Here is a 22,181-nt window from a genome sequence, read left to right as displayed (position 1 = left end):
TATCTGAGAGAACACTGGAGGAACACAGTGGAAAACTGTTTGCTAAGCATGTCAATCCATACTCCAAGAAAGAGCTCAAGGGTGACATTTCCAAAAGTATTATGTGATTAGCCATGCCAGGAAGCAATAAAGTAGCTGAGTGACTCCCATTTCAGTTGTGTGCAGTATAAGAGGGCATCCTCTAAGGAGTCCTCTGCCCATCAGGAGCTGAGATGGCACCGTGAGAATGTTTTGCCACATCTGAAACCCCATAATTTACACATTAGTAGCTCAGAGGTTGCAGTAGCAGTTGCATCCAGACTTTTGCTAGTGGTGAGAGCTGAAATGAGGACATTTGGCGTCAAACAGAGTGGTTATTATATCACTTGTGATGAAGATTTCCACTTTCAACTAGTTGTAATCAGTAGTCTATAACATTGTGAGTCACTTCAGGGCCAAATAACTGCAATCAAGTATTAAGTGTTGAAACCCCTTACACTATTACAGCAGTGTGCAAGTTTTGGCGACACCAATTCCCCTAATGGTAGAAGGAGTAGGTAGGGATATTTAAACACTGCTTAGTACTCTGAAAATTTATGGAAAATTAAACCAAGCCATGCATTATCAGAATAAGATTTTTTGTGTGAATAGGAGTGAGTAAACAGTAAATACAACAACCCCAAATATACAGGTTATTAAACATCTGATTTGCCTTCATTTTGACAGTTAGTGTAATGTATTATTGGTTTATTCTTAATTTGAAAAGAGCTTACAGAAATAATGTTTTGATATTGTCTTGAGGTGCTTACGGTCTAGGCAGACAACATGGAGATCAAGTAAAACTGCACTTGAATCATGAACAGATGTGTACTGAAGACAGAGAAAAGTTTCCCATTAATTGCACCACACTTTGTATTTGGCCCAAAGTAACGCAGAAAGCGCCCCATTAGGGACATGATCTTTTTAAATGCGTTTATTTGGCCCTGAAAACATGCAGATGAGCAATTAAGGCCTCCTGGGAGGCCCCTGTCCATGAATGTTTTCAGGACTGAGGTTTTAGAGTATAGGTGGTGATACTTATCTTGCTGTGGATTCGAGAACAATAGGGAATTTCATATCAGAAAAATTTTCTTGCATCTGTTTTCCAGCTGGTGGAACAAGGTAATTTTTCTTGTGTATTATTTAGGTATCCCCTATCACTATGTTGGACATGGGAAAGATTAAGCAATAAAAGGAATCAGAGAATGTTTATTCCAATTATTTTTACAATAAGAAACAATGAATGCTAAATGTGCACATGCTGTTTTTTCTCTTAGCTTGAATATCTTATGGCTTCTTTTGTATTTCATTCTTTTAGGCCTTTCTCTGAGATCTGCCCGTTGCATAGCCATACATATTAGATGACTTTGGGACTTGCTTTACATCAACGATGAAGGGATTATCTAGCAGCCGTAGTCATCATCATGGGGTTGCCTGTGACCCTCCGTGTGACAGTCTGCCACACCACCCGGACAGGAAGCCATATTTGTTAAACCCGATGGACCCCCATCCTGCCGACCACCCTTACTACACTCAAAGGAACTCTTTTCAGGCAGAGTGCATGGTGCCCTACAGCGATCAGATTGCCAGCAGCACGTTTCCCCGGAGGCATTACAGTTCCCACCACGAACTCAAGGATGAGTGTGCTCTGGTTCCCCACGGAACTGTCAACAAGACCAACCGCATTCCTGCCAACCTCTTGGACCAGTTTGAGCGGCAGCTGCCTCTGAATCGGGATGGCTACCACACTCTGCAGTACAAGCGGACTGCCATGGAGCACCGCAGTGACAGCCCAGGGCGGATCCGGCATCTGGTTCATTCTGTCCAAAAGCTCTTTACCAAGTCCCATTCACTGGAGGGGCCATCCAAGGGGAGCGTCAACGGGGGCAAAGCAAGCCCGGAGGAGTCGCAGACGATGAGGTATGGGAAGCGCAGCAAGAGTAAAGAAAGGCGATCAGAAGGTAAGCCCAGATCCAATGCATCAGGATGGTGGAGTTCAGATGACAACTTGGACAATGATGTTTGCATTTATCATGGTCCCAGTGGGGTCATGACCATGGGAAGATGCCCTGATCGTTCTTCTTCCCAATACTTTATGGAAGCCTATAACACTATTAGCGAACATACTGTGAAGTCATCCAGAAGCAATAATGATGTCAAATGCTCTACCTGTGCAAACCTGCCTGTGAATTTGGACTCCCAGTTAATGAAGAAAAGCTCTTGGTCCTCTACATTAACCGTGAGCAGAGCCCGTGAAGTTTACCAGAAAGCATCAGTTAACATGGACCAGACAGTGGTGAAGGCAGAGACGTGTCAACAGGAACGGTCATGTCAGTACCTCCAGGTACAGTGTGGAGAACTGATTGCTGTTAACTGTGCTCTGCCTTGTCTCAGGTGTTTGTGGGGGATGGAGGTTTGCTCTGATATTTCAACTTTCCCGAGAGGTCACTGATCACCAAACAAGGGGTAATGCTGCTGAAATTAAAAATAAATCTGCTTTTTCTTTTCTTTTTTTTTGCCAGCATTCAGTATTTCAAAGAAACAGTTCGTGTTGGAACAGGCTTAATTTTTTCATGTGGGAAAAATAAGACCTTTCTGTGTACTTTTTGAATTTATAAGGCAGTCACAGTAGGGGTATAGGGAATTTGCTGTCGTAGTGCTTGCACTTAGCATTACAATGTCAATTAACCGAATGTTACCAGGATACAAATTCTTTGATTTCTGTAATTTCAAGATTTGCCTTCATTTACTGCTTATTTTATTATGAAAGCTTTTGAGACCCTTTTGAGAAACTTTGGGGTACCTTAGTACTTTCTCCAGCAGGAAAACAACCTACTTTCCTTTTTGCCATAGAATATAAATTCTCATAAAACAGTTATTGTAATGTGTCCAGATTTGTTTATCTGGCTATTTCTCTTTCTCATGGCTTTGAGTCAAAAATAAAAAATCAAAAGGTTGAAATTATTGCTTGTTCTGATTATACGTTTTAGGAGTACATCACCTACTCCCTCACAAGCTGTTTGCAGTTAATACAGCGTCACTATTTTTCACCAGTATTGTATCTTTAAATGTCAAGAATCAGATGTCTCCTCTTGGAGCTATCATACTGCCGGTGAATGTTTGTGGCAGGAACATGGATCAGAAAATATTAAAACTGTTTCATTCTTAGGAGAGCTGTGGATAGCTTTTATGCACTTTAAACGAAGCACTTATGGCACATCTAAGTGTGTGTGTAAGATGGAACAACGTTGCACAGAGAAGAGAGAAGACCATGAGGAAAAAAGAGGTTTGCTAAGATGATTTGGTTTCATTTTAGTGTAGTGGGACTCTTGTCTATTTGTATAGAAACTGTAGCGAGTTTTCTCATATGGGTGCTTTATTGAGACAGTCAGCTTCCACATTCTGTTGTTTAAGTCAGGACGCAGAGAAAGCGTAGGACTGAGGTATCCGCATTTAAAAATTGATCTTAAAAGGTTTTATTGAATGGCATGCAAAATAATTTTGAATGCCAGCTTCTGGGATTCCAAGTTTTAAATGTAAAGAAATGGATCTGTGTATTTTCTATTAATTGTTAGGAGAGTGGGGTGGGGGGAGAGGGGGCAATATGAATGCTCAGTGTGTGTTTACAGCTGTGCATATGGACTGGGGAGGGAGAGGGGTTTCAAAATAGCCTCAGGTTGCAACCTTTTGAGGGTTGTTTTTGTATTAAGTCTCTTCTGTCTGAATTTTGTGAGTGAGAAGAAATCATAACTTTAGGCTTGATTGTTGTGGTTACTTCGGACCCTGAGATTTCTTTTGTTGATGTTTTTGTTTACTCCTTCAATCTTCCTCTCAGGTTTAGATAAAATAGCTGACAATTCACTATGTGACCAGATGGCTAGAAAAGAGCGAAAAACTGTGCCAGCATCAGCTTTAAATGAACACCTCCATAGGGACTTTTAGATAATGTTTAACTGACAGGAATAGACTCTTGAAGTGGAATTAGAGGACATTATCTGTGTCTGTATGAAAATATGTCCAACAATTGTCAAGTGCAGGAATTAGAATAAATAAATTCTCACTTAGAATAGCTAAACTCTCACTGTGTTTCCCACCCTCACTTGTAGTTTTATTTTGGTTTTCATTTTGTTTCATTTTTTCGAATGGTATGCTTGTTTGTAAAAGCCAGGGAAATATAACTGGTTTGAAATTGTTTTTTAAAAAAAAGGAAAATCTTACCCAGGCTTTGATTAACATTGGAAATAATATTCAAACAGAGTAGGGTAGATTTGAGGAAGCAGGTCAGGATTATTCTTCTCTCTTGGCAGCTTGAAGGGATGACAAATGGATATAGGTATTAAAATGTCGGTCTATTTTGAAGGCATCCCATTGCCTTTCTCTTCACTATATCACTTATCTTTTTACACTACAAGCCCTTTGGGGCTTGGACTTTGTTCCCTTTTGTGTTTCCACAGTGCCCAGCACAATGGGGCGCAGAACATAATTGAGGCCTGTCGGCTGTCCTGCAATATAAATATATATTAACAGCAGCAGAGTATTACTCCATTAGTGGGCTGCAGAGGTATTCTGTATATCTATTATTTTCCTGGTGACCTTCTCATCATTGTACCAAAAGGCTGGTGTCCTATGTTAGAACAATTAGAAATGCGCTAAATGAGATGAAAGCTGCAAATTCCTGACAATACTGGACAACTCTGATAATTTAATTTCATGGTTATGATGCTTCTTTGTTGCTTTATTTAACTCATTAAATGTTAAATAGATGCTTTTATCAACTCAGTTGTAATTTAAGCTGTTGTTTATGGTCCAGGACATAAACTCTCTGATTCTTGAAAGAGGCAACTATTTTGTTCATGCAAACTCTTCTTGTGATAGTATCTGAATTCAATGAAGGAGTGACTTTTTTTCAACTCAGGGTACTCAGGATAATTTTCTTTATCCTGATAGATCTGAGTATATCAGAGATCACAGATGACATTGACTTCACATTTGCTTCTAAGAGCTTTTATCACAAAAGTGTCTGGAAGAATTCTCAGTGTAAAGACATGGAAATAACAAACAATTATCTCACTTGGTGTGATATTTTCCACATAACCATTCTGTGGAAGGAGTTGGCAGTAGTTCGTGTTACAGATGGGCTTATTTCTCATAATTTGGAATTTGGATCGAGTGGAGAGTCCTCTTGCATTGCACAGTCTTTCTTTACCCCGGCAGGCTCCACTTCCAGCCCGGGTGCTGAGGCGCAGTGTCCGTCCTTGGAGGTCTAGGGGAGGCTTGGCTCAACACTGTGCATCTTCAGAAAGAGATATTAGCTCCCAGACTATCTAAAGACTGTCAAGCAAACCTTTTCCTCTCACCTGCATTTTGGGAATGGAATTGTATTTTTCTCTTCTCTCTATTTCTCCTTTCAAAATGAGGAGCTGGATAGTAGAAAGATAAGGTCCTTTTTTTGAGCTGCTTCTTACTTCAGGGAAGTGCTTTTATTTGATCCAGGTTTGGATCTGTTGGACAAATTTGAAGGAAGATGAGAAGGAACTGGTCGTGTTTTCTCAAAATTCTTCTTCAAAATGGTTTCCCTCCCTAGAGAGAATAATTTATAAAGCAGTGGACAGCCTTTACTTCTCTGGTAGCTTTTCCTCTGGAAATATTAAAATTAAGCAAAACTATCGAAGACGAAATGTAAGCAGCAGTCTTTTTCTGCGAACAACAGGGTCTAAATACATGGGTAGATGTTTTTGACACTCTTGTTTTCTATGAATTCGTGATTGTTGAAGCTAATAGAGTATCAAATACACTGCAGAGTTTGTCTCTGATTATAGTTTTGCCATTCAATGTTCCCTGTAATTACTATTCCCATTGTCCTTGGTCCATTCGTTAAGAGATGGAGGAAAATACAAATGATGACATTTTTCATATTATTCTTTTCTTCTTATGTGAGTCAGTCATATGTTTTCTTTTGATCCCATTTGATGAGACTGAAGTCAGTTGTGTCAGATACTTGGGGCTGAGGATGGAAATTTTACTTCTGAAAACTGAAATGCAGTAGGTGGGGACGACGGTGCAGTCATCCAAGTTCTGCATTTGCATCGCTTGTCCTTTGGTGGGAGACCATGAGAAACACTATAAAAAAATGTAAGCCAAGTTTCTGGGTGTAATAAGCATTTTCTGGTGGTGAAGGGCTCTGGTTCGTACTGTGCTCAGTTTCCTGGGTGAAGGTGGTCTGTAATGTGCATTATTATATAATGTGTAGTGTTAAGAAACTCATAGTTAAAGAAGTGACTTGTTTTCCAGTCTCAGGACAAGGCACTTCCACCGTTTCTTAGGAGATAGTGCTCAATCCCAGCCTCTTTCTGTTGCCTGTGTCCATAGATGGCCAAATAGAGGGCATCGCCCTAGGTGAGGGTGTTAATAAGGACCAGTATCTGTCATATGATTTGTTAATGCGGTATGTTAAATTACAAAGTGTTTATACTTATGACACTGCAATTTATGTTAGATCTGTTATACTGGGCTTATCTATGCAAGTCTACCTGTATTTTCAGTTAATCTTTACTTTTTCCTCATTTGTGGTGTTGGCGTTTCTGTCGCAACTACCACATTCAAATTAATCTTTCAGTATGTCCTTGTATATATATAAAAGTTGTATTTTAATATCCATTAATATTGACCTTCCATTCTTCATATATCTGAAGACCTGCCTTTTTTTCTTTTCTTCCATTATAAATTGAAAATGAATGAAGCATATATTATTTCCCCTTCTATTTTCCAGTGAGAACTACAAAGTATATGAGGTATAAGTTTCAAATTTTTTTACTGAACTCATATGAAACATAATTCTCTGTAAAGCTAATGAAACAATTTGAACAATTGTGAAATAAAATGTCAAATGTTATAATGTATTCTAGGCCAGCTTCCAGGTAATGGAATAATCATGAAAACATTTGGAAATTCTTAAATGTTCATGAATTTTAAAATAAACTAGTGTCTAAGAACATTAAAACTGAAAAAATATCATTCACAGAAAGCTAATTTACTTCAGTTTTAAAATTATGAGATGGGTAATATGAATAATGAATAAAGTTAGGGAATTTGTGGGCATTTGGAAAATATAAATAAAGCACAAAATAGCTTATTTACAAAAAATATATTAATAACAAATAATTCCATTGAACCTACATCTTGGTTATCTAGCCTACCAGCAAACTTACCCAAGATGTCTTTGCTGTATTAAGACAAATATGTAGGAAAGTATTTCAGTATAGCCGTCCTCCTCATCTTTGCAGTCCTTTAATTTACCTTAAAAAAAAAAGAAATTGTCAGGTGAGTTGGTGAGAATGATCTTGCCACATATTTCACCTTAACAACTGCTGTGTTCTCATTCATTTAATTAAAACCTGGACTGACCTTTGGTGTCTGAGTAATGCAGTAATGGGGGCCACCTAAGTACTAAGAGAGCTGTTCTACAGCAATGTCAGTACTTCACATTTAGCTGCAATTTTATCTGCCCATGTTCCTTAGGTAATAATTTTCTGTCCTTTAGTTTTACCACCATTCTGTAACTTCTTAGTATTGAGTACACTGGCACTGATCTTTTTTTTTTTTCTAGATTAGCTTGAATTACTGTTGGTTCATTCTGTTAACATCCCTACGTTCTAATAGCGCATCCATTAATGAACATAATTCTGGCAGCTGGATCCCTGTTTTGTGTTGCTAGCATACCATATATAGGATTTAGCAACATACTTGGGCGACACTGCGTTACATATACTGTTATGTCAGAAATGTTTATGAAAATTATGGCTGCATATAATAGCTGGCATTTGGTATCTATTTCAGTTCCTTCATGGTTAAGATTTGACTCAGTCCTGGATCTGACTCCTTTCTGTAGCATTAAGTATCTGGAGTGTTCTAATCTTATTATTTTCAGTAATTTCACTGTTTAAAAAAAAAAAAATCTTCAAGACAAATAAAGTCCAGCAAAGAGGATCATTTCAATCTGCATCTGAGTTTGAAATCCTCAACTTTTACTGTGGAGACATGCAAAGTAGGTGGGGAAAAAAACACTGAGCAGTGATGTTTTCCTCAGTCATTGCAAAGTAAAAAGGAATATTTCCCCTACATCCAGTTATTGGTTTTTTGTTTCAGGAATGGAATTTGTAGTACAGATCTTGAGTGGGGAAATACTACAGAGCCAGAAGAGTGGTTTGAGCTGGGGGCAGCCAGCCACAGTTTCTGTTCTGCCTTACAAATGTTCTTGCACTGTGCTTGTTGCACAGCTGAGCTTCTGTCAATAGTGAATTTAGCAACAAGAACATGAATCTGTTGTATATTGTTTGTCCTTTCATCCTCTTAGCCTCAGCCTGTGCAATGGACTGTCTTGTTTGGACTTCTGATAGATAGGTATTTCTCTCACCAAAGGCTAAGCAATGTGCCATGCAGTTGGATAGGGCACTGTGACAGTTCTGATGGGCCAGGGCTTCCAGAGACGGTCTTTGAATTGTCTCTGAGAGTCTTTTATGCAAGTAAGTTTGTGTCTAATTTTGCTTTACTGACATAACCCCAGCCTGCTAATCAGTTTGTTAGGAAATCTTTGAGATTTCCTGGTCTCTAGCAATTCAGTTCCCAGCAGATGAGAGTCAAGACCATGACCTTGATTTGATATCCAGTGGGACACTACTGTAGAGCAGAGGTGGCAGTTTGGAGTCACTGAGAAGACACACTATGACGTTCTGAAACTGAGAAAGTTTCCTTAGAGCCGAATGAAAGCTTCTTACGCAGGTATATTTCATCGATGTACTCCAAAAGAAAGCGTTGTGGAAGTTTCAGTGAAGTCTGTCCACTGTACACTAAGGTGTGACAGAAGCTAATAGCCAGCTGGAGATGGTAGCTTAACTGCATTACTTACAGCTGCTGACTGCGAGAGCACAACATTACCAAAGCACCAGAGATTATCCAGTTACAGTCAGCCAACAGAAACAGCATAAGGGCTGTTTCTCAAAATGCTCTCCCCACCACATCTGTTTTCTTCCAAGGATACAGATTCAGCTACATATTCTCTATCCACAAGCCAGTTTCCTGCTGGCTGCTTGATACAGGGCTTGTGGTCACATGTAGTGAAAGAAAGGTAAAGTGACAGCTCATTTAACAGTATTGGCATTTGATGCCAACTAGCCACTGTATGCAGGTGCTGAAGTGATTAGAGAGAACTGATTCACCCCAAAACAAGGTATCTAGAAGTGAAAGAACATTTCACCATTGCTAGTCATTGAAAGTGCCCTTAGAAAGATTGGTATTCATGTTAACCGTCATCATGTTGTCCTTACTTGGGCAAGGAGCCATATCTCATTATAACCAACTGCACTGAAAGCTTCAAGGGTACTGAGAAAGATGAGAATGAATGTCTGCCCTCTGCCACAGAGAGAATATCATCCATGCGTATCACTGAAGCAATTTTAGTTTGAGGTCCTGGCCGAGAGTCCTGCTATGTGACCTTCAGTTATGTTTCCTTCAGCTAATAGATGTGGTAGTTGCTGTTTGGCTTCCTTTCTGCAGAATGTGTTTGGGGGTGGCAAGCTTGCAAGGCCGGTGGCTGGAATCATTGTATCCACGTGGCCCTCTTCCTGGCTGGTTGGATTTTTATGCATAAAGCAGGAGGAGAAAATTTATCTGGAATCAAGGCGTGGTTGTTTTGTGTAGGAGACACACATTCCTCTTCAAAAAACAGGATGTGAATCAGATTGATAAGCTAGTGGTCAGGGCACCTTTCGATGAATGAAAATTGTAAACTGGAGCAGTGCTTGAAGAACTTTGTCTATTGACTTACTCTATGAGGATTCATACTGTTTTAGAAGACTTTCCAAACTACTGGTATGTGAAGGAAGATTGCAATTCTTCACACTGCTTGTTCAGATTTGATGCAGGGTGTGGGCACTTAGGATTGAGGAAGTAATGTTCTCTCGGACAGGGTCTTTGTCTTGGCTGCTAATGCTCTTCATGTAAAAAAAATATGGAGATAAGTCAGCTAAATTAAATGAATTTATAGTATAACCTGATTGCTGAAATAGTACAAGCTAAAGCAAGTGTTGCTGCAGATACTGAGCATATTAAGTTTGTCCTAAATGGAAGCAACCTTCCTATCTGCCTTTTTGAAAACTCTTGAGACTTACTAAACATATATTGTTCTTTAAGCTTTCTAAGGCTTCCTTTTTTTTTGTGTACTTCAATGATTCTTAATGCATGCACATTGATAGAATTAAATGCTACTCATCTTTATTGGTCTGATTAATTCAATATTCATGAGTGCTAGGAATAGGCTTAGTAAGTGGAAGATGGCAATTGAAACTTCCTTAACAGCACGCAGAAGTGGCATAATAACAGCTAAGAAAACCAAATTGCATGGGTTTGAAAATCTGCACTGAGCAGTCATTAAGCATTGTTCTTCAGTTGTGTGATTTCATTTCATTAAGTATTTGCATACTAATAGAAAGCTAAAGTTACATGTCTACTGCTGTGAGCGATGGTTAGCCACTCCTTCTAGTCCTTGTGTTTACTTCTAGTCATCCACATTGCTTTGGCAAAGCACAAGGAGAAGCTTTAATGATTTCAGCTGCAGTAAACCAAATCAAACTAGAGATCAGTAATGAACTTAATTTGCTATAGAGACAGTCTGTTTGCTGTTTCATCCAGTAAGGTAAGTTAATAACAATTTTGGGCAAAAAAGAAGGAAATCAGATATTCTAATTTTATTGTTTAGAAATTGAATAAAAAGTGTTTTCTTTACCTTTGTCCTTACATTCTGGGTTTATTTCACATACAACTATGTGTGAGCTTTTGAAATGAATGTTTGAAAACTGGGGGGCCAATATACCTGTTTGCTTAGTTTCTTTATTTGGGGACCTAGACTGACTATCAGAAAAATCCAGTTCCTTTATATCAAAAAAAGCATTAAAGGAATTGACCAGTCAGTCCAGCCTGGCTAATGACAAAGTGTGAACACTTCCAGAGCAACATAAATTTAGTTAAAGATCAGGACAGGTAATCTATACACTAAATGAAGCTGAATCCAGGTAAGATGTTGGCTGGTGGCAGTATGTTATCTGTATAGTCTGTTCTGTTTACAAAAGCATCTTGTATCTGCCATTTAATCGGAAGAAAGAAACTATAGTCAGGCTTAGCTTTCATACTTGTAACAAACATTTTATTTCTGTGTGTATGCTGAAGTCTTAATTTTCAGTAAGTTGCCTGGCTCAGAGACATTTGCTGAATATTTTCTCTGTATTTTCAAGTAATAATGGTGTTCTGTTTCACTGCGCTTTTTGTAAAAGTAAAGTGCACTCCTGATTTTTAGGCTTGTAAAGAAAGAATTGTACATGATCTTAAAGATCATTTGCAGAATGAAATGTTTCCAGGATCTCTATTACTTCAATAGTGTGAATAATAATAGTTCTATTTTAATAAAAACAATTATGTTCATTGTTAGATCTGAGTTTAGCTCTTCCCCCTTTTTCATGAGAGTAAAAACAATCATGCAAGTGATGTTCCTGCTTGATATTCTGATACTGAAAAAATGGTATTGCTAAGGTAATTGGATATGATTTTCTTACATATGATTTTCTTAAAAGCATGAAACAGCTTTATCTCAGGTATGTCAATCAATGCCATTAATCCTCTAAGGCAGCCGATACCGTGCATATGCACTTGCGTGCAGTGTAGTATGTGACCTTGCAAGACATAATATTGGCCATTCAAACAAAGTAAGAGCCTGTGGGAAAATTTGTGCAGACCTCCTGACTGAAAAAAGTAAAAGAGCTGGAGGTTCACATAGACACTTTTCCCAGCATTTTTCCAGATCAACAGAAGGAAACACACTACCGAATGTTTAGTACCATATGTATAGAAACAGAATGCACGAAATAATGTGATCGATTTTATTTTCACAATTTGTAGTTTTGAGAGGGCTTTATGTTTTACTTTTTTCCCATGATATGAAACACTTCACTGTGACAGTAAATTGCATTGTCTGCTATGAGCTGTTACAGCCCTTCCTCTTAGGCATCACAGAAAGCACTCTGAAAATCAGGTCACTTCTTTTAGTAGGTATTGCTTGAGGTGTTTGACTATAGGCACAGAAGTATTAAAATGTTGACATTATTTTGTCTGCCTGTATTTTCTAAACAGCAAAATAGGTACAGTGAAAGGAAACGCTGAGCTTTAAGGGTTGTTTGTCCTACTCAAGTAATACACAGACAGTGCTCTGAGATCCTTTAATAAAAAGTATTACAACTGTTAATAGCCAAAGCAAAAATCTACTACTTCTAAAGCGTTTCTTTACCCTGCAAGTGCTCTCTACCAGTTACATGATGTCTTACTGTTTTGTCCTACTCAAACTTCTGAAATCAGGGTTTCCAAATCTTGTGAAACTGAAATAAGATAAAGGGGAACTGGACCCAAATTTCTGTCCCTAATATTCTCTTAAATACTGAAACCTTACTGAAAAGAAAAAAGAAAAAAAAAAGGGGAAAAAGAAAATAAAAAAAAAACCACTCAGCCTTAAATATCTGCAAGAAAACTGGGCAAACTGTTTAACTAAAATAGCTTTTTAATCAAATATCCATTACATTCTTCTACTGCAGCTTTGTCTAGGCAGGCAAGATAGTTTGTACAAACACTCTGACTTCCTCAATGTGTTAACTGAAATCAGAAGCATATCTGGGTTGATATTTTAGGCTGTTCTCTAAACCTGGATGTTTTTCCTAACCACAGCCATCCTTTTCTCTTTGGCACATACTGGGTTTACCCTTAAACTTGGGTTGCCTTTGTATCATTTCCTTTGGTTTTGGGCATGCAAGTAACTTCCAGTACACAAACCAGCCAGTGGGTTTGTGGCACTCCCTGAGACTGCTTTGCCCCTGGTCTCTATGTGAACAGCTCAGCTTTCTTTCTCTGCAACTAGAGTGTTTAAAAGGTAGAAGAGCTACTAAAAAGGTAGCGTGCTGTTTTTCAGTGGTTGCTCACTTCACTGAGTAAGCAGAGCTCAAACTGGAAACTTCCTCCTGATCACATCATACAAATTGTGGGGCTAGAGCAATGCGTTCAAAGCTCATCATGGTACACAGTGTTTGCATGTGTAAATACGAAGTTTTGTGGTAAATTCATTGCAACCAGCTTTCAAAGCTTGGCCTATCATATCTGAATTATTTTGAGAAGCTTTGGGATAAAAGGTATTGTACTTATGTGTGGGGTTATTGATAACATAACTCAAGAATTTCAGAGTCATGGTGCCCACAGCAACTGTGTCTCATCACTTGTATTGCACCTATAAACTACAGCATTAAATTTAGCAGTATGTCTATTATTTAATAAAACTACAAGTGTTCAGCTTGCCTGAATTATGAGTGCTGTATGAGCATTGTAACTAACTCCCCTGACTTTTTCTCAGTTAAAGACACCAACCTTAACATTATACTAACATATTTTATTTAGTGCATTGAAGATTAATTCACTAATTCATTTTAATGAAAAAAAGCACAGATCTTTAACTAAAGCATAATGAATAAAATATTGAACAGATTAAAGTGCGTGTCCTCTGAGAATTCACAGATTCTCCACATACTCTGACTTAGATATCTAATAACTGCCTGAAAACTGATTGGAAATACACTATTACAGGTTTTAAACTTCTGACTGAAGTCTGAGCATGTCATCAAAATGTCAGCAGAGCTTGATTTTACTAAACCTGTGTTAACTTCTTTTTTGTACATGAGTGATTTCAAAAGTCAAGATTTTACAGTTGACAAGCAGGAGCTGTAGGTTCCAAAATGTATGTGAGGGGTGGTATGAATATAGATTGTATTTTTGCTGTTTGATGATGCTGTAGGCCTAGAACCAATGCAAGAATAAGAGCTGAAAAAATATTATCCTCTATCTGTCATAAGTGCCTGGAGGAGGAGTGTAAAATGCTCCGTACTCTTGTATGTCAAAAATCAGAATCAAAACCAGTACCAAGTATTACCTTCATTTGCACTTTACAAACATATACACACCAGGAAAGCATCAACTTTCCAGATCTGGGGTCTAGGCATAAACTTAGAACCCACAGAATTGAAACATTGCTTTTTCTTTTCTTTTTTCTTTGACATGGAAACATATCAGAGCTGTATATTCAATCCTGTTCCTCCAGTGGGTTCTGTTAGTACTCTCAGTCTGTAATACTCCAATTCTTAGTTAGAGTCTAATCCTTTTCTAGAAGAATATTTTAAGTGTTTTTAAGTGCATTTATTCAATTACTTCCTATAGATACACAATTCTGCATGCCATTGTTCAATAAGAAAACTGGACTTTGAAATATATTCCAGCCTTAAGGAAGGCAAATTCCAGCCTTGGAGCCCAGGCAAATATCAAAAACAAAAAAAAAGAAAGGAAAAAAAAAAGAAAACAGCAACAAACTTAGCGTGCTGCTGGAAGATAGGAATTTAAATGTTTCACAGAAGCAGAGTTACCAGAGTCATTAACTAAAGGATATTTAAAGAAAACATGGAAATTTACGTTAAAAAGGCACAAGGAAAGAATTGGTTAAATAAAACATGGAGTCCCAAGAAGGAAGCGTGAGTCATAAGAAGAAATGTTGATAAAGATACAAACTAGAGTACACTTCCAGGATTAAATCTTGCATCCTCTGAGGAAAATATCAAAGCTCCAAGTGAGTTTATCAAGGCCAAACTTGACCAAGAGAGATCTGGGAGAAAAGAGAGAGCTTAGACTGAGCACAAGAGGAAAGAAGGACTTGTTTGAACCTGGAAGTTCAAGGAAGGCCCTGAATCATGATGTCAGCAGCAGGAAAAGAAGAGTCAATGAAGGAACAAAGTTGGCAAGGTCTTGGGTTTGAAATCAGCAGGAAATAAAGCAATGGCATGGCTTATGAATAGTTTGGTTAATTAATTATAGTTAATAATAAGCCCATGAATGCTTAGGACCATTAAATATCTTTGTTCCTTTGTACAGCACAGTGGGTTTTGGATTGCAGTTTATAGCAGCATAAACTGATAAAATGCCATAAAAGTTTGACCTACATTGACAGTAACATTTGAAAGGCCTTACAGCCTCTGGACTTAGGCTTATGTTTGTAGTGGGAATCAACAGCTAAGCTGTTGGCAAACAGTCCAGTGTTTCAGTTTTGGTTGTCTAAACAAGCTGGCATGTAAATGTTCTGGCTGAAATTTGGGAAGCAACTGATACACAACGTACTCAGCAGAAGTTAAATGTTGTTGAAGAACAAACTTGCCATAGAAAAGAGACACTCAGTGATTATCCTGGTAGATGCTAGTATTCGTAAGCTGCAGGACAAATTTTAGCAACCCAGATTTGAGACTTCTGGTTTAATATGGCTTCTAAGGGTTTCTGAGCATTGTAGCTGTAGCTTGCTTTATAGAGTTGCTTCACTAAGAATAATCAGAAAAGTAGCAAACTAAAAATTCACAACTACTTTTATTTAAATCTAACAGAAAATATGTTTAACTAAAAAGCCCTTTTGCAGTTTCGCCTTTACTATAAAAATGGGGTTTCTGCAAAATAACTTCAGGACAACTCCTTCAAGGACCCTGCTCCACTGCATGTTGTTTCCACTGTTACAGGAAAGAGAAGGATGTTGGTTTACAATGGTCAGAAGCCCCAAGAGCAGAGGAAGGAAGAGGATGGGTGGGCAAGAGCACCATGCTCTGGGACTGTCCTCTCTTATGTCCCAAAATCTTGTGAATGCACATTCCCAGTGTTCCAGATTTCCAATGCAAAGAATGGACAGCACTTACTTCAGATCAAGAGAAATAATAAACGTCAATAATAAGAAGAAGGGAATAAAGAGTTGTATGACTCAGACACTCAGACTAACATAATTCAAAAGGAGGATCCCTGCAAGCTGGCGGGTGTTCAGTTGCACTAATTATGCTATAGAAGCAATAGTAGTATAATTTCACACTTGCAAACCTACTTTTGTGATGATTAGTACATAGCTCCACTAATTTGAAATGTATCTTGAACCAAAATCATCCTAGTGAGTGTAGCTATGCACACTCTATCTGAAAAGATTGTGATATAGGGATTCGTATTTCATCTTTTGTGCCTCCCCAAAGGTGTTCAATACATTGAGCTGAACCAAAAATACCCTGATCTGGTTTGTAAATGCTTTGAATGAAAACCACCAAAAAACCAGATTTATCCAGCCTAGTATTAGACCTAACTGAGGCTCCTATGTCAGCATGTTTGCTAGAAACTTCCCGGATAACTAGTGGAAAATAACACAAACAGCAACCCATGGTCAAATGGGATTGAGGATGGGCCCTTGCCCATGAGAGTTTTTGTTATGGCTCTGTTGTGGCTTAGCACAGTCAAACCTTGCTGTGCAATTACATCAGGGAAGAGTTCACTAATAAGAGAATTGTGTTTATCACTTCAGGTTCCTCAAGATGAATGGACTGGATACACTCCACGAGGGAAAGATGATGAGATACCCTGCCGACGAATGCGTAGTGGCAGTTACATCAAAGCCATGGGGGATGATGACAGTGGAGACTCAGACACAAGTCCGAAGCCATCTCCAAAGATTGCTGCACGGAGAGAGAGCTATCTCAAGGCCACCCAGCCATCCCTTACAGAGCTCACCACCCTCAAGTAAGTCTGTGTTTTACTACATCATATAGAGCTCTTCATTAAGACATACAGTTTCTGTTCCTATTTGTTTCTACTCTACTTCTATGTACCAGTTAAGGAAAGCATTTAAACAAGTGTGTTCGGTCATGCTTATTTTTGGTTGTTTTTTTTCTGAGCAAGAGTAGGTTTGGGAATGTATTTCAATGTTATTCTGAAAAGGGACCCTACTACCTGTGCTTTGAATTTGCAAAGTATTTCAGCCTGTTAGTGTTAAGTGAGTATTCAAGTATGTACAATAGGTCTGTTCTTTAAATACTTTGCTGAATTATAGCTTTGGCCTGCAAAAGCTTTGCATAATTGTGTATTTATATATACTCAACATGTGAAATTAGCCCTAAGCTAGTCTTTGCAACTCATCAGAGAGCATCTGACATTTAATTAGAAAGAACAATGACTGTCTGAAAATAGACAAATCCATGGTTTCCACTCTTTATAGTTCATTCAGAATTGCACTGTATGTTGTGGAGAAATATAACCAAAACTGAAATTTTTTTAATGGTTTATGAAAGCTTTAGTAAAGAGGAATGATGAATTTATGTTTTTTTAATGTCATTTTGTGTTTTTCTTTTATTTGGGCCTTTTAAAAAAGCCACCCAAATTCTCAGGAAAATTGCACAAATGGACAATTTTGGTATTAGTGTTTTATTTTAAATGATTCTAAAATGGAGAGGTCCCCTAAAGCAAGAAAATAAATTATATCCATAAAAGAAAATAGTGTGGGTTTAAATCAACAATTGTTTCTGTCTGTCTTCTGCAAAATTTGCAGCTATAATAGTGAATCATAGTTCACTGAACCAAAAATAACCTAATTGTAGTATAACTTGCCTAAGGCTGTAGCTTTAAAATGGAAAAAAGAGAGCTGCATCTCTTCTAGTATCCGTGATTAGTGACAAAAGACTCCTTCTGCATTTCCCTCATTAATTTCCTCTCCTTCCTTGTCCTCCTTTATTCCATTTTTTTCCCAGAGACCTTATCTGAGAAATAGATTGTAGAGAAAAGCATTTGATCCTTGTTAAGAACGTCATGCTCTTGACATCAGTGATGAATAGACCAGAAGACAAAAACATGCTTATTGCAGCTCCCCATAGCAGCCTGCCTGACTTTGTCTCAGAGGAAGCCAGGAATTGCTTCTGCTCTGTCTTTCCGTTAGTGTCCAAAGGAGAAAGCAGTCTCATTTTCTGCAGGGATTTTCATAAGCTAGCTGGCGCTTGCTCAAGGGATCCAGTGATTCCTCTCATCATCCAGCAGACTTTACCACATCCTTTCCTGAGCCAAAACGCCTCCTCTGAGGTCAGTTATTGCAAGGAGAACATAAATGTTACGTACCACCACAAACTCCATAAAGCCATGCTTTATGCATGGACACGCTATCAGGCACGGAGCTTATTCTTTTTGAGACTTTAGAAACATATGTTCCATAGTTCTGTAATATATATGTGAAGTACAATGCATCACAGTGAGTGTATTTGCTCTTGGTCATTTCTGTTCTCTGTAGATATGAGATTTGCAAAAAAATATGGAATTATTAAAAATAAAAAGTCCTGCGTGCCACTGTTCACCCACAGAGGATGTTAGATCAGAGGGGCTACGCAGCAGAAGTTTTCGGGTTTAGCTTTGAAGTCACTGTAATTCAGCAAAGTGCTTGTACGAATACTTCATTTCACATAGTTTTTTTAATCCCTTCCTATTCAGGAAAGCTTTTAGGAATGTGCTTAATTTTAAGCTGCACTCTGTAAAATTCATGTAAGTTTAGGAGCTATACAGAAGTAGGATGTAAATCACAGGGTAGAAGAAGGAAGGGGAAAATGGTAAATGGTAGTAAAACAAAAAAGAGGACAAAATATGAAATAACTTTTCTTTTTCAATGACTTTTCAGCATAAATTGGGATGAAGTAGAATTATTTCTTTTAATCTATGATGATACTTCATAGAAATATCTCTTCCTGGGAAACCTTTCCACTTTTAGAGACAAATTGTATAATACGTAATTATGCATTGCTTTTATTCCTTTCTGCTGAACATGATAATTTGGGGCGGGGGGGGGGGGTGAGAACTAGCCAAGTGCTTGCTCTGGGAATAGAAGTCTTCTGTTAAGCTAGGTCTTTTTTGCAGACTTCTTCATACTTTCTTAGTAGCATGACTTGACCTTGACCATGACATTGCTTGTTCATCCCAGGGCTACCCTGATTACTCTGAGAGTTGTGATAGAGTTTTGCTGGCATGTCGGCCAGAGACTAAATTAGGGCCCCTAACTCACTGAATATAGGTCATCAAGCAATTGTGTAATGTGTGATAACAAGTAATTTCCTTGGCTTACTGTTGACTTGAGTTCAATTTGCACCTGAATAAGAGCTTTATGGAAATGTGCCAAAAGCCACTCTAGGTAGCAGGCAGCCTTTTAGTGACACTAGTGGACTTTCTAGCTGACCTTGCAGGACATTATTAACACCTTAAAACTGAGTGGTGTTTCACTCCTTTAATTATGCTTTTTCTGTCAGTGAAGAACAAGGCACCTTGTGAAAGCAGTGTTTCTATAGTGGTAATTGTCAGGGATCTTCTGCACTTCTTTCTGCTACTTTCTTTCTCTGTTTTCTGTATGCAGTCTCTAGTTGGCTTCACTTTCATCTTTGGCAGAGCAAACAACTTAAAAACATGTTCCCTTTTTCTTTCACTGTTGTTTTTGAAGGGATTTTTCATCCTGTGGGACTTTTCCTCTCTGAGTACTTTAAGTCTAATATTGGTCTCACAACCCACGCCATTCCTCCCACCTACCTACCTACCATTGCTCATGCGCCTACTCTTCTAAGAAAGGGTTTTCATTATTACCAATGTTTCTTTTTATATAAGGAATAACTTTTGAACAGCACAACTGTGTCATATCTCCTTTACGTAATACAGATTTATTTTCCTGGTTTTGCTGAGGTTTTTTTCTTGCTATACTTTACAATCTCCCTCCTACAATATTCCTCCCATGCCATGGTTTCCATGTGGTTACAGCACATGTGTCAAATGCTATGGTACCATTCTGAATAAAGCACAACTTGCTGTGATCTTGAAATGCACACCTCCGCTGCTGTACAGCGGAGCTGTACTCTCATTATCCTACCAGGAAGTAAGCAGCTTTTTCTCTCTGTCTTTGCTGGCAGTATCCTCTTGGTGTTTAATTTTTCACAGTCTAGATAAACTGATGCAGCTGAAAAAAAGTGACATTTTCTTGCCCATTCCTGAAAAGTGGCAAAAGTTTATCTTGCATTTGTAACCAGATGGAAAATGGACTGGTTACCTAACTTCTAAAGAAGATGCAGGCAACAGATAACTGACATTTCTATTACATCTGAGCTTGATTCAGGACATATTCCTTCACTATCTACATATATCTTGGTTATGTTTAGCCTGGTTTTCGTTGGGAAAAAAGTATGCAATTACATTGTCTGTCCACATGCCAACCTGTCACCTCCACCTCCCAGTACCTTTTGAATCCATTGGCCAACTTTAACCAGGTTTGCTAGAGAGACTGAAGTCTGAAAGATATGAAGTTCCAGCAAACTTTATGAAGATCTGTAGCTGGATAAGGCAGAGAAAGATCTGCAGCAGTCCCTTATGATCTCTTGAAGGAGTATGGGCAAAGTAGCTGGTGAGTCAGCACAAGGTATAACTTGATGGCAGCACTTTCCCAGCCTAAAAGATGAGGAATATGGAAGGGACTGGAAAACTCTGTTGAGGACAAGAGTTCTAAGAGATGGATCCTGCTACCATAGTTTTTCTACTTCATTCTGCCCCTTTCCTCTTCTCCACTGCATGCACACTCACTACTTAAAATACGGGTTCAGATTCTGCTTCCTAACTCAATATTGCTGCTACTGTGGGGACTTCAGCCACTTGAGTCTTCTGCACTTCTTTTTTTTTATTTTTTCTAAAATATTACAGTACTTAATGGTAATCCATTTGTGGACATTTTACATGGATTTTGGCTTATACACAGTTGCAGAATTGTTCCTTTGAACACATATTTGATCATATAAACTTTTTTCTGAGACAAGTTGTACCCTCTGATCACCAGTGTATTAACAATTTCAATGATCTTGATACGTTGGAGATGCATTTGTAGAACTCATGTAAAAAGGAGAGAAGGAAGAACAGAAATGAGTTTTTTCGTAACAAATCTTTATTTTCAAGGTATTTTAATAGACACGTCATGTTTTTCCAGTCATCTGTGACTTGGAAAACCACAAACACTTTTTAATGGGCATCCAGTTACACCCTGATGATGAAAAGAGTATGTGAGCATATAAGCAAAAAGCATTAGGCTTTTCTCCTTTTTATCCCATGGTAAAGAACTCATCTGTGTAACTTCCACCTTAGCTGCATCTATTCCTGTGATTTACTGCATAGATGAGTGATGCTTAGAATAAACCAACCAATTCCTAACTTTAAAATTTGGGGATCGAACCTGTGACCTTTTTGCGTTATTAGCCCCATGCATCCTTGGCATAGACTATCTTTAGCAACTAAGCACCACGCAGCCGCTTCCCCCTTCCCCCTCCCAGTGGGGTGAGGAGGAGGAAAGAGGGGAAAAAAAAAGGAAAACTCGTGGGTTGAGATAAGAACAGTTTAATAACTAAACTAAAATATAATACTAACAATAGTAATAATGAAATATAATAATAATAATAATAGTAATGAAAAGGAATATAACAAAAAAGGAGGGGGAGGAAGGGAAAAAAACAAACAAACAAAAAAAAACCACCAGTGATGCACAATGCAATTGCTCACCACCCGCTGACCGATGCCCAGTTAGTTCCCGAGCCACGATCCGCGCCGCCCAGCCAACTCCCCCCTGTTTATATACTGGGCATGACGTTCCATGGTATGGAATACCCCTTTGGCTAGTTCGGGTCAGCTGCCCCGGCTCTGCTCCCTCCCAGCTTCTTGCACACCTGCTTGCTGGCAGAGCATGGGAAACTAAAAAGTCCTTGGCTGAAGATAAGCGCTACTTAGCAACAACTAAAACATCAGTGTGTTATCATCAACATTATTCTCACACTAAATCCAAAACACAGCACTGTACCAGCTACTAAGAAGAAAATTAACTCTGTCCCAGCCAAAACCAGGACACAGAGACATTCCAAAAATAATATCTCAGAATATGTGCATGTTATTTGTGCACACCTAGGCTTGTATTTTTTATGTGCTAATACAAATAGCATAAATACTTTCTACTTGTATGTTTATAGGAATCTGAAGACAAAATTGTTTTGAAAACCTCTGTGCTGTTTTTCTTAATGTCCTATAAAATCACAGTCAACGATCAAGCTCAATTAAGAGGCAGAATCTAGTAGCAAACTTAGTGACAAAGGCAAGAAGAAAGAGGTAGATCTGATTTATATATCCTGAATTCCAACTTTTCATCACCTGTCTGAGAATTGATCAGGTCAGTTCCTGGAGGACAAGCCTTCAAGCTA

General features: G+C 38.4%; 1 protein-coding gene across 3 annotated transcripts in view; it reads left to right on the top strand.

Annotated features, from left to right (window-relative positions):
• Positions 1 to 22,181, top strand: part of DLGAP1 (DLG associated protein 1) — a 340,676-nt gene that overhangs the window by 196,863 nt on the left and 121,632 nt on the right. For 2 of the 3 annotated variants that reach the window (XM_050890760.1, XM_050890761.1), the window contains exons 1-2: positions 10,658 to 10,708; positions 16,466 to 16,680. In XM_050890760.1, the coding sequence (XP_050746717.1) occupies positions 10,658 to 10,708; positions 16,466 to 16,680 (266 nt within the window). Of the gene's footprint in view, positions 1 to 1,336; positions 2,363 to 10,657; positions 10,709 to 16,465; positions 16,681 to 22,181 lie in introns of those variants that run through there. The other variant, XM_050890759.1, reaches the window with a different exon arrangement.

This window comes from Gymnogyps californianus, chromosome 2 (genome assembly GCF_018139145.2).
Source record: "Gymnogyps californianus isolate 813 chromosome 2, ASM1813914v2, whole genome shotgun sequence".
In the NCBI taxonomy this organism is placed as follows: Eukaryota; Metazoa; Chordata; class Aves; order Accipitriformes; family Cathartidae; genus Gymnogyps; species Gymnogyps californianus.
This window is presented reverse-complemented; position numbering and strand designations above follow the sequence as displayed.